This window comes from Lissotriton helveticus, chromosome 9 (assembly GCF_964261635.1).
Source record: "Lissotriton helveticus chromosome 9, aLisHel1.1, whole genome shotgun sequence".
NCBI lineage: Eukaryota > Metazoa > Chordata > Amphibia > Caudata > Salamandridae > Lissotriton > Lissotriton helveticus.
This window is the reverse complement of record NC_136070.1, coordinates 394,828,091-394,841,517: the sequence shown is the minus strand read 5'-3', so window position 1 is coordinate 394,841,517 and position 13,427 is coordinate 394,828,091. Positions and strand designations below refer to the sequence as shown.

The following is a 13,427-nucleotide window of genomic DNA, read 5'->3' as shown; positions in this document are numbered from 1 at the left end:
ACGGCTGCGCGACTAGTCACAAATTCTCCTTTCAAAACCCCTTCTCTTCCCCTGCTCCTTAAGCTCCACTGGCTCACAATCTGCAAGCGCGTCAAATTCAAAGTCTGCTGTATTGTCCATAAAGCCTTGCATAATAAAGGCTCTCTCTAGGAAACGTAAGCCTTATGCTCCTCTAGGACCCTCAGGTCAGGCAGCAAATCATTTCTCTTAGTTCCCAGGGTTAGGAAAACGAGACCAGGAGGGAAATCTCTTTCCCTCCTGCCTCGGTCCTCTGTACTGCAACCAGGTTCCCATACACCAGAGACAATGCCCTGACTATCCGCGCTTCAGGAAACTTCTAGCCCGCTAGCAGCTCCGTCCAAAGCACAGAGATACCCCTCCGGGGGTGATTAAGGCGCTCCATAAAATCCATAAATATATATATTTTTTTAAATAAACATGGTGGGACGAGACCCATTATGGTCCAGTGAGTAACATCGCTCACAAGTAGCGTCTGGCACCAAGATAGCAGGCATACTATTTTTGGTAATTTTTTTCATGCCTGTGTAGTAACCTGTGAAATTCTGTCTTTCGACCTAGACTTTGAAAAGGGATAAAGTACAAGTTCTGTGAAGGTGTTCCGGGCTGTATGGAGGGCTAATCCTTATCCGCTCGCAGGAGAGGAATTTTGTTTGTTTGGGGCAACAGATCACCGACGGGACTCGAAGGTCCAGGAGCCCTCTGCACACTTGCGCCCGCCCACAAGCGATACTACACTCCGCGCGGCCTCCGCTACGCGGGACGCGCGCAGGCACGCGCCGGGCGAAGCCCGGGCCAAGGGCAGGCCCGTTTGACTCCGTTGGAGGCTGGAGGAGGCTGGGCTGGGTCCCCTCTCTAACGTCGACATCTTGAAAGACAATGTAAGTTTACTTACCTGCGTGTGTTTCTTAAATCATTTAATCTGTATTAACGCAGTAGTCCAACAAGCCTGATATGGCTGGACGCGCAGGCAAGGTGAGGAAGGCTGCAATGGGAGGTTATGTGGCCGGGACACTCGACCAATTCATCACAAGGGCCTCTTTGGTTATGGCGCACGAAATCGAACTTACGGAGCGCCGCCTCTCTCTAGATCCAGCATTTTGCAAACGATCCTCTCTGGGAAATTTAATGTTGTCTGCCACCCCGGAGCGACACTCAAATGCTAGAATAGAACTAGTGACTTCAAGTCACAACAGTAGCATAACATCGGAGGACATGGTGAACACCAGGACTGATGGGGCTCCCAGTGTGCAGGCCCAAAGTAATATCAACATACCAGTAACTGCACCTGGGGGGGTATCCACCCGCGCATCCACAATGATTGCTCTCGAGGTTGCGCCACCTCTAACAGGGCACATATCAGGAGCGATCCCAAAGATGAAGCGAGGCGGGGGTGCTTCAAAGGGAAAACACCCCAAGGTGGCGAAAGCAAAGAATATGGGCAATTCAGCATGTGCGGCATACATTATTCCTGAACCCCAGACGGTGGCATCAAGTACCTCATCTAACATCCCTTCTGTCGGTACTCCGGTTATATTGGATGAGGATTTTGGACTAAAAGTAGGCAGACTTATCACTCCTCTATGCAGCCCATCCTGGCAAGACTGTCGTCAATTGAGGACAAATTAAAGAAACTCGAACAATTGAGCATATCAAATCTTGAGTGTATTAAGAAGAACCTGCCTACAATCAATCAAGATAAGAACTTGTCGTCAAGTGGCACAAGGAACATGATCCCCCATATATCGGAACATGATCCCACGGAAGGTACTTTGCGGGCCTGCGTTGGAACCGGACTGTGTTCAAAGGATGATGTAGTTTCTCAGGGAACCATGGACACAGTTAAGGGTAAAATCACAGACCATCATGTGCGGGGAGGGGGTATAGTTAAAACCGTGCAGGGGAGACGGAAGGGACTTCTAAATATTGATGAGCACAAGAATTTGTTACCACAAATTGATTTACCACCAGAGTCTACACCCAATGTTGTTGTCCTGACAGGGGTCGCAGAATTAGAGAAGGGCAGTGTGGAATTGTTTGTTGAATTGAAGAATAAAACAATTCAAAGGTTGAATGCGAACAGACCCTTCCCTTCACACATGCACAACCATATTCTGTTCGCATGCAGAGTTAGCTGGGTGGGCAGGATAGGAAAGATATACCGGGTGACTGTATTGTCATAAATGTTAGAGATATGCGAGTAGTGCAATACATTTGTGGGAGGTGGACCCATATCACAAGAACTAGAATTCAGCCACTTGACCTTACTTACTTTTATACCCCCAAACACAACGAGTGAACCCTGTTTGTAATGGAAATGTCTTTGAAAGGGGTTCTGGGGGAAATAATGTCAGAAACGGGACTGGGATAGATGGCTATGGTTTTGTCTCCAGTATCCCCCTTAGCAACAGGTACAGCGCACTTGGTATGGTGGATTGACTTACTCCAAATACTATTAACCTCCAGAGTGTTCTCATTCTGGACAGAGGAGTAGAGGTTACGAGGCAACAACCTGACAACAATCCGATCAATGTGTATTCTGGGGGGCCTGCAAAGTTTACCAAATATAATATAGACTGTGCCTGTAAGAAAACGGGATATGTTATTGCTGCCACCAAAATCAACCACCCTACACGTAGTAAGGGTGAACTTCACCCCGAGCATAATATAACTCTGAAAAGAGGAGAAAGGGAGGAGATTCTGGAAAGTAAACATCAGGCTAGTCAATACAGACTGATTACAGCTGAAGGGTATAGTGAAATAAGGAGCCCATTCGGAGATGTTACCTTTCAAGTAGCTGCTAGCCCAAAAATTAACAAATCAGAAATGGGTAATATTCTCAAGCTAATGTCGTGGAATATCGCTGGGCTTTCTTCTAGAGTAAGGGACCCCACTTGGTTAACATTCATACAGGACTTTTCCATCATCTGTTTGCAGGAATCATGGGCAACCGAGCCCATACACATAAATGGTTACCGCACTTTCCATACCCCTGCCAGTCCGAGCATAAGGGGACGGAACAAAGGGGGACTATGTACTTGCGTGTCTAACCTTTTGAACGATCTGGCAGTGAAATTTGAAAATGGATCTGGACATTATCAGATACTGCTAGTAAGCGATGAGGGAAAAAAGAAAACAGTCTTAATACATTTTTATAATAACATCCCGAAATCGGAAATTAATAAGGTATTAGAAAAGTTATGTCAAACCCTGAAGCACTCTGAAGAACATCTGTCTGGGGACATGTGCGTAATATGGGTCGGCGATTTCAACTGTTTTCTATGCCCATAGGCATTTGTGGTTTGGGCACAGACAAAGATGACCCCCTAACACATTTTTCCCACACTACTCTGGGCAACTGGCTGAATGAACTAACCTTTCAATTTGACCTGGGCTTTGCAAAGAAATTATGCATCCCCCAGTCCCTTTTAAGCCAACTTTTATCGGGAGGGGGTGCAAATCAGTAGTTAACTTCGATCTCATGTCAAATCAGTACTCTTGTCATGTTTCTACTTGTGAAACATTTGACATTGTGACGAGTGACCACCTTTCAAATAGGCTACTTTTTTCTCTTGCAGGGAGTAAAAAAATATCTAAAGTAATAGAACAAACATATAATTATAAACGAAATCTCGCAAGGACTAATGGATATGCCATAAAATGGAATAAAGTGGAACCCACTGCCTTTTTTGAAACCCTTGAAAAAAATAAATATAAGGAATTCGAAACATGTCTAGTGCAGACAGGCAAAAATGCCCTAGTCACCGAGGCTTTCCTTAGAATTACTGAGGAAATACGAAAACTCCTCACAGGGACACAGAAACAGGGCATGACTAAGGTACACGGGTGGTTTGATAGGGATTGCAGCAAGGCCCATGCTCACTTATTGAAGGTATTAAAACGTGAGCCGACTAGCAAGGATGAAGTGAGGCTGGCTAGAACTGACTACCAACGAGCAGTCAAAAAGCGTAAGAGTCAGTTGAAACTGGAAGCATGGCAGGCGTTACATCAAGCCTGCTTAACCAAGGACAACATAGGCTTCCGGAAGGCTGTTAATGCTCCTTTTTTGCAGATAGGGCAACCGATACAATTGAAGTGGCAATTACGGAAGATAGATGGGTTAACTATTTTAAGGACCTCTATCAGGCAGATGATCCAACTGAGAGTGAGGGAACTGGCATAATTGAACGAGATGAAAATGTGAATCATGCGTCTTTTCCCCATAACATTGAATTCTCGCTTGCAGAAGTTTTAACTGCTATTAATGAGAGTGCCGCAGGGAAAGCCCCAGGTCCCGACGGCGTGTCAGTGGACATATAGAAATCTAACACTGAATTATGGGCCCCACTCCTAACCAATGTCTTGAACAGCTGTAATAAATATAGGTTCTTTCCCACCTGGTCAGAGGCTATTGTGATTCCCATCTTCAAAAAGGATGGCCGAAATGAACCTAAGTGTTATCGTCCAATATCATTACTGGACTCACTTATGAAAGTTGCTGGGAGGGTCATACTAAATAAATTACAACTTTGGGTGGAAGAAAGGGGCATACTTTCAAAGTTCCAATATGGGTTTAGGGCAGGACTCGGAACGACAGAACAAGGATTAAACTTAGCACTGATTATAGCTAAATATGTGTCAGCCAAAAGGGAAAATTTGTTAACGTTTGTCGATCTGAGTACAGCCTTCGATTGTTTAAACCATGACAAACTCTGGAGCACCTTGTCACAAATGGGTGTGGACCCAAATGTGCTCATATTTATTAAGGAGTTATACCGGGGGGCGGGGCGGGGGTGCGGTACGGGAAGCAGGGCGAGTGTACAGCCAAGTTCAGCATAAACAAAGGAGTTAGACAAGGATGCATACTCGCACCGTTCTTGTTCAACTTATACATAAACAGTGTAGGTTCCCACCTGGTTCAGGATAAGCAGGACTACCCTCAGATCAGGAATGCCCCAGTCCCCATATTACTATATGCGGATGACGCAGTAATAATGGCACGGACCCAGATAGGCCTCCAAAGAGCTATCACCAAATTCTCAAATTATATGAATGACAGAGGTTTAAAAATAAATATAAGCAAAACGTTTACTATGTGTTGTACTATAAATAAAACCACTACATGTAAAACTTTTATTTCAAATACGAAAATAGATACGATTGATAAATTCTTGTATCTGGGCATTAACTCTGAGAAATTGCGCACCTGGTCATCTGCGGCACATGCGAGAAAATTGGCTTTCTCCAGAGCCATAGGTGCTGTTCGTAATTTTTCTAACAAGTTGGGTGGACGACCAGTTCCAGAGCTTGTGGACATATATAAATCTAAATGTGTATCCACAGCGATATATGGGGCGGGGATCTGGGGAATAGCAGAAGTTCACAAAATACAACTTTGTGAGAATGCGTTTTTGCGCTATCTCCTAGCCGTCCCGGGTTCCACCTCTACTTATGCATGCCATAAGGAACTTGGCCTGCCATATATATCGGACCTCATTAAACTTTATCCCCTTCTTTTATGGCATAAGGTGTGGTCAACTGACGAGACCAGCTTTAACAGAGATATAATTAAGGATTGCCTCAATTCAGAGGGGGTTACCAGGATGTCCTGGATTAAGTATGTAAAGAAATTATTTTATGACATTGGTTACCCAGAATATTTTGATTCCCCAAACTGCCTAGAAACTGTATCAAGGAAGAGCTTGAAAGAAACTTGTTTACATTTTCTAGAGAATAAGCGCTGGCTTACAGAGAAATGTAAGACCTCAGTTATGGAGAACCACCTGATGCTTCAAGGCCAGGGAATTCAACCGTATCTAATACAGATCCAAAGTTGCTATTCACGCATGTTACTTACACGTTTTCTTGGGGGGACTTTTTTTAGACTGGTTACATTCCCAGAGGTAAACTCTTGGTCTAAAAATTTGACACTATGTCCATGCGATGATATTTCTGTTCAATCAATGTTACACTGCATACTTTTTATGTTAAGACTTGCCAAGGAGAAGATTTCTAATATTTATCTTGAAAAAGTGGGGATTTAGACAATGTAGAACAGCACTTTTGAGGCTTCAAATGCTGGAGAATTAACTGATTATGTTGCTCATGTCGTCATTTTTAAAAGCCGTAATCAGACACAGGATTACAATGAATTAATTCATAATTATCTGTGAGTTAGTTTAATATTTCTATGTACATAATATGAGCTGCTTTTTTATTATATTATGATGATCTATAGTAATGTTTATGTAACTTTTCTGGTAAACTTTTTTAATCTGTTTTTTACTGTGCTTTTATGGTTTTAATCAAAATCGAATAAAGCAGTCTTTGAACTTGAAATTGAACTAACTTGATCTTGGTTCCTAGGTTAAGAAACCCTTTTTCAAATTATTCCTCCAGACGTTCTACCATTATGTGTCAAAGTTGCGGCTAATTTTTCAGCAGTCATTTTTTTTGCTTAAATGCAGATTCTAAGCGGGAGTGTAGATGTATGGGGTGCATGGAATGCTCATGGAGTTGCTTCAGTTGCTGCATATGACCCTCACCAATTATGCAAATAGCTGGGCAATATAAACCAAAGCGATCTGTTTAGTAAAACATACAAAGTAAATATTAATTATTTACTGTCGAGCTAAGTAATGAATGTAATTTTTTGGTATATAAGGTTTATAACTTCTCTCAGGTGCTGCACCTCGGTTACGAGTCAGTCGATATTTGTAAAGAGATTTTAGGAGCACCCTAAAATACTATAAATTGAACACTTAACATGAATTTTTCCTTCTTGAACCTCTAATGAAATCACAAATCCGATTCATAAATCCATTCTGCCTAGTAAATAAAATGGCAGCCAGATATTTATTTGATTACTAACTAAATTAATTCAGGTTATTCCTCAACACCGGAGTAAATTTTGCCATGCATAAATGGAAATGTTTCTTAACAAAACAGTGTTTGTTTCCTGCTGTAGTTGAGGAAAGCCCGTGGAAATAACTATGCTAACTATGTTTCCTTGTGGCTTTATCTAGGTCCCCTTTACTCCCAAGACAGGATCCTACAGGCCATGGGGAATATCACACTTGCTTTCCATCTTCTTTGTGAGCGTGCTGACCCAAACTCCTTTTGGCTTCCCTACATCATGAGTTTGCCCAGTGATTATGATACACCACTCTATTTTGAAGAAGATGATGTACAGTATCTTCAGTCGACGCAAGCCATTCAAGATGTCTACAGCCAGTATAAAAACACAGCTCGACAGTATGCTTATTTTTACAAAGTCATTCAGGTAGGTTGAAAGGTCTGTTTTGCATTGCTTCTTACAAGTAAGTGTTAGTAGGCAAAAACAACTGTGCTTACTGCTTGAGGCAACATTCATAAATTCCCCCTCAGACGCTGTCCCAGATTCAGTTGAGCAAACCTTGCAGGTACCTTGTGTGCCTCTATATTTGTGTAGTGGAAATGGTGATGTCTGATTGATCTGCATTTACTCTAATAGGCACTTAAACTGCGTGTTACCATAGCTACTTTCTTTGTTCCCCTTAGGACACAAAGGTTTTAACACTTTTACAGATGGTTTTACTTAGGGTGGGTTTTGGCTGAACTCCTTTTCTGAAGGTTGAATAGCTTTCTTGTCTCTCACTTACCTCCTCCGATAGATTTCCTCTCTATTTTGTGTGCATTTGAGAAATCATTTTCTTTTCCTTCCCTCCATTCCCCCACCCCCCTCACATTTCTCACTCCCACAAGGATCTTCTTGCTCCTCGGCAAACACCCCCCCCCCCCCCTAGCCCCCCTTCCTCTTTCACCACCCACAGCATTATTGCTGGATGGTTGCCCATGTGTGTGCATGCGCGGAGGGCTTCTAGAAATTGTTTTTTTTTTATTTAAACAAAACCCATTCTAAGATTGGTGCCGTAGCCGACCATCTTTGAATGGCATTTGTTGAAACATAACAAAATGCACTTGAACTGGCTTTTGTAGTTGCAAGCCCTTCTACAGTGACTATCTTTTAATGCTTTATTAACCCAGGACGAGATGGCCACAGTGGATGTGCACTCTTTTGCAATGGGGCATCTGTCATAGCGTTTGTATGATTTGTCATCCAGAATGTCTCACTGTGGAGAAGTGCATCATTTGGCAAGAAATGCCTTTCAGGAGAGTGTGGCACTGTAATGCTCTTGTCTGTGAGCAAAGTTGACCCTTCTGTGACATTTTGTTCTTCAGCTAAGAGCTCACTCTGAATTGATGCCCTAACCTAGCAGGAACATTGGGGTAGATGAGGGGCATGTTCTTGACCATTAGTCTGGCATTTCAACACAGTCACCTCCGGGTGTCACTGAAGCATAGACATGCTTCCCTCTGTTTTTATATGAAATCAAGGGCTTCACTGTCAAGACTCCGTGCAGTGCCTGTTTAACATCTGAGCACTTTCCCTGCTAGGTTCTTCCTGTGAGCACATTTACTTCTAATTTGCGACATGCGCAGCCATCGACTTTATTAATGCTTGTGACAACTATCCCCATTGTGACATAGAATTGTATTGTGGATCCCTCAACCTCCCACACTAAGAGAAAAGCACCACAACAAGGGTAAGATCTGAATGCCACTTAAGCATCTTAAACAGAAGTTTCTATTGTGAATGATAATTCTGTCCAGGGTTATGAGCCTGTTAATCCAAGAGTAGGTGGTCACTCAGAAAATCCGATTCCTCATACTTTTCACGGTAGTCAATCAAGTGTTAAACCTAATTTCAAAAATGTTATCGCTACACATGGTCATTACAGAGGAAGATCATGCTTAGGAAATTGAATCCAGTCTTACAAGAGTCATATCATGCGCTCCATCTCGACTGGCAAAAAACGACCTCATAAGGGAAGCAACAGTATTTTCTTCTTCCAGCCTGGGTATATATTCATGCCAGAATCAACATAGTCCTTGCCTTCTAGGATATCTCCAGTAGACTCTATGGTAACCTTCAACAAAGTGACGAATAGGACATCAGCAAAATGGTTCCTCTTGATTGAACATTTTTTTTTCGGTTGCCCTGCGGACCCCAGATGGAAAGAATGGTGGCCTGCTGCCATGTTTCCTCCTGCCAGCGATTAAGAGGTTGCTAAAAATCTGGGCATCCAGATCGACAACAGCCTCTCCTTTAGGGCCCAGGTGTCTGGTCTAACCGGCAGGTGTTTTGCGATCCTGAAGATGTTGAGGAAATTTCTGCCGCTCTTATCCTTAGAGCATAGAAGGATCACGGTACAGGCCTTGATAGGCTCCCGCCTGGACTATTCCAACATACTGTACCTAGGCCTCCCGGATTTCCCCCTTGCGCGTCTCCAGGTTGTGCAGAACTCAGCGGCTCGGGCCATTTTTGGCCTCACTAGGAGAGCCAGGGCCAGTGAACTTCTTAGATCTCTTCACTGGCTTCCCATCAAGAAGCGGATCACTTTCAAGGCCCTGGCCATTGCCTTTAAAGCCCTTCATGGTACTGGAGCCCGTTATCTTCAGAAATGGATCAGCTTCTATCTGCCTTCCAGATCCCTGCGCTCCTCTACCCAGGCCAGGGCAGCTACCCCTGTGATTCGACGTGCCCGTTGTGGTGGGCGTTCCTTCAAACATCTTGCCCCTCGACTATGGAACGCGCTTCCTCTTTCTCTCAGATCCAACACCAATCTGCTGACTTTCAGGAGGGACTTGACCCTGCTTTTCACGCAATAACTTGCTCTTTTATGAGCTTTGTCCTTTCTCTCGCTCCCTCTTCTTCCATGGGTCCGTGAGGTTCTTTCAGCGCCGGGACACTCTTCGGAGTAGCCGTGCTCTATAAAAGTACCCCCGTTAACATAACATAACATAACATTCATTTTCTTTGAAACACTACACCCAAAACCTCCAACAACACCTCTATTTACTGATTCTGGAACTACTGGAATCCGCAAAGCAAGATTTTCTTGCTTCAGCTACCATTAAATCTGACATTCTTGGTGGCAGGACAAATACTAAAATACTGAACAGAATCCTCTGTTTCTGAAGAGCACTCCTCCATATTTTCTGATTGTTTCAGCAGTCCTACTTTCCACTGCTCCACTTTGATTAAGAAACTAGAAAGCTTTTTTTATGGATCTAAGGATCCCCTGCATAGCCCTCTCTAAATGCTTCAAGTCTACATATGACTGGGATTACAGCAACAGACATTAAATTCTAAAAGAGCGATTCCTGTTTAATCATTATTAACGAATAGTGGTAAAACACGCAAGGTGGACCCTGTGTATGCCTCGGGAAATGGACGCTCTGCAGCACCCCGATCCAACATTTGCTATGCTGGGGGAGAGCGCAGTCTCTACTTCCCCCAACAACGAGGGCGGAGCTGTGGAGCTGCGAGGATACATTGGTAATGAGGAGTTGGAACAAAAGGATCACAGCGCAGATCCTGCTGTGGGTGAGAACGATGCTGTGCCAAGTAGTGGCACTGAGAGGTGGAGAAGCGTGGCTCAATGGTTAGAGCGGCAGACCCTGATGCAAAGGTCTGGCCCGGGACCAGGGTTCAATTCCCGCCTCGGCGGTTCTTGGACTCAATTTCCCTGGACCTGATAAGTCTCGCCTCGGTGTCTAGTCTAAGCATGGGTCGCACTCTGTGAATCTGGGCAATAGCTTGCTTAATCTCCACAACGGCCCCAGCAGCGCTTGGATGCCTGGCTTCAGCTTGGTGGTGCCCAGGAGTGGAGATTTCACAGGAAAGCCAGGATGGGTTCCACAGCGGTATGAATACAGCGCTACCAGACCTCTGGGTAGAAGTGCGCTATATAAATACAAACACATTTACATTTACTGAAAGGCTTTTATAAGTGGAATATCATAGGTATCTCAACCTTGGATGACATAATGGAGGGCACCATGCTGAAATCATACTCTACCCCTCAGGAGCAATTTTACTTGCACCACAGCAAATTCTATTGATTCCTTTAATTAAACCACTCCTTGGCACCAAACATATAGGGGCTAGAAGAACTTCCGGAGTATGATCTGCTTGAGGATAAACTGCTCCTGGGGGAATTAGAAACACATAAGCTCACCCAAGTTTACCTGACTATAATAAACCATATGCTGACTCCTCAGATTTATTGCGTGCAGCCTGGGAGCGAGAAGTGGGGACACTTGCAGATGAGGACTGGACAGAGACCAGAGCATCTCCAAGACACTCCGCAACTACATCCCAATTACGGCACATACAACTGAAATACCTCCATTGAGTATACCTCTCAAGGCAAAAGCTCCAGACAGAGGGAACCATTGACTCCCTCTCCTGCCTTTGGTGTAGGGCATCAGAGGGTATCTTCCTACACTCAGTATGGGTGTTCTGACATACAAACACACTGGAGGCAGATTCTCACGTCTAGTCCATGTATTGGAGTGCCCCATGCCGCGAGATCCCAAACTGATCCTTTTACATATCTCAGCAGAGTTTAAGGGCAACCGATATGCGTTTACTTTCCTATGACTGGGCTTGACAGTGGCTAAGAGAAACACTGCACGCCACTGAAAAGCCACCAACCCTCCCTCACTTGTAGAGTGGAAGACGTGCCTATACTGGTGCCTAAATAGAATGAAGCTGAAATACTAAGCGGGGGTGCCCCCAAAAATGCACCACAATCTTGCAAAACTTGGCTGCTAAAAGGGGGATTACTACCACACGCCCGGACAGTCCTACGAATGCACTGCATTTGGAAATTCTTAACTATGGAAAGTTGGGAGACTGGTGCAGCTTCGGGGACCATTTTCTTGTATTCATGCAGGCAATCCTGTTTATAGGGGTTGGGCAGGTGCAATACGGGAAGCTTGCCACCTTGTTGTATGGTTCTCGCATTGTATTACAGTGCAGTTTTTTCACTGTCAAAGATATAAAATCAATAAAATGAATTTTCAAAAAAAAGTAATAAGGCGCATACATTTGGGAAAAAGTTATGTAGCTCCTCTGCTGCCTGCTTGACAGCGGATTGTTTTATATCTTTGTTAGAACACTGCAATATGTCCTTGGGAGCACTTGTAGAATGGGTTACTAAAGTCTTGCCAAGGGACTTTCAAGAGGCCAAGGAAGGCGCTATTAACATGGATCAGATTATCAGTACTTCAAAAGTAGCGGGCTGATCCCCTAGCTGATATTTGCATGGCATCTCCATGCACATTTCCTTATGACTATATTTGTGTGCGAAAACCGAATGCACAATAGAAATACTAAATCCTATTTTTCCTGAACCACTTCTTTTCACTCATATGTGAATAATGAGATTGGAAAAAAAGAAAACTGAAGCATTAGTCTTTTTTTTTTTTTTTAAATCACTGTTTTGGAACAGTTATGTGACTACAACAACGTCACCGATTTTTATATTCTTTTCAGCTGGAACTGTTGATTATAAAAGAGAGCTCTAGATTTGGAAACTTTGTGGGCCAATTTTCAGAACCTTATTCAAGATCAGCTTTTTCATGCGTCTGCCTGTTTTCCCTGTTCTTTTCATTTCAAAGTACTGACGTTGATAGGTAGCACACTGGAATGGTCGGGGTCGGGGTTGGTGTAGGTCTTCTGTTAGGATAGGTTGAGGTTACAAGTAAAATAGGTGCAAGAGAGCCCCACCACCAATTGGGAACCCCTGACATTTCCAAGGCAACAGTACCCTCCTGCAACAGAAGATCAAGTTTAGATATACAAGAGGGACAAACTCTGAAAACAGAGGCAAAACAAGGGTAGTATATGATTCTGGATCCACACAAAGATAATTAAGCATTGCCCTAAACTGGCTCCACCTATCTTATTTGAGATAGTGTAAGGGAAATTGAGTGCAGACTGGATCTCCTCCCCAGAATGTCCTTGTGTTTCTGTCCTACTGCCTCCGATTGCCCTATTTGACTCTCTGGACCCATAATACATGTGATACAAGCGCCTGAATCTCCCTCTATCTTGCATGAGTGTTCCAAGAGAAGCGAAGGTGCCCAGCTCCAGAAGCCTTTAAATGGCTGTCATTTTGTATTTGGTACTTTCAGAGAGCGGTAGGCTTCAGGACATGTGAAGAAGTAACTTGACCCCTTTCATTCAATAAAACTAGCTTCGAATGTTCCTCCATCAAGGTTCCTTTGCAGCCATTCCAGGTCATAAAAATACCCTTCTCAAATAGTTTGCCACCATTTCGTTTTAAGAATCTTAGAGAATTTGAGCATAAAGTCCCCCAGTCAGTGCTACAGTCCCATCAAATTAAACTACAAAATAGGTCCAGTCTTGAATCCTTTATCTGCAATATTCATCTTCAAGCCAATACGTGCTGCATCCTCATATTAGTGTTTTGCCTCCGACTTCATTACAGCTCATGAACACTATTCTGTCAAATAATTAACATGGAAACCTAACGTGTGTAGTAACTAGAGGTACA

General features: G+C 43.7%; 1 protein-coding gene across 3 annotated transcripts in view; it reads left to right on the top strand.

Annotated features, from left to right (window-relative positions):
* SETD3 (SET domain containing 3, actin N3(tau)-histidine methyltransferase) overlaps positions 1-13,427 on the top strand; it is a 571,076-nt gene that overhangs the window by 340,129 nt on the left and 217,520 nt on the right. For all 3 annotated transcript variants that reach the window (XM_078660141.1, XM_078660139.1, XM_078660140.1), the window contains exon 6: positions 7,044-7,300. In XM_078660141.1, coding sequence (XP_078516267.1) covers positions 7,044-7,300 — 257 coding nt within the window. The remainder of the gene's footprint in view (positions 1-7,043; positions 7,301-13,427) is intronic.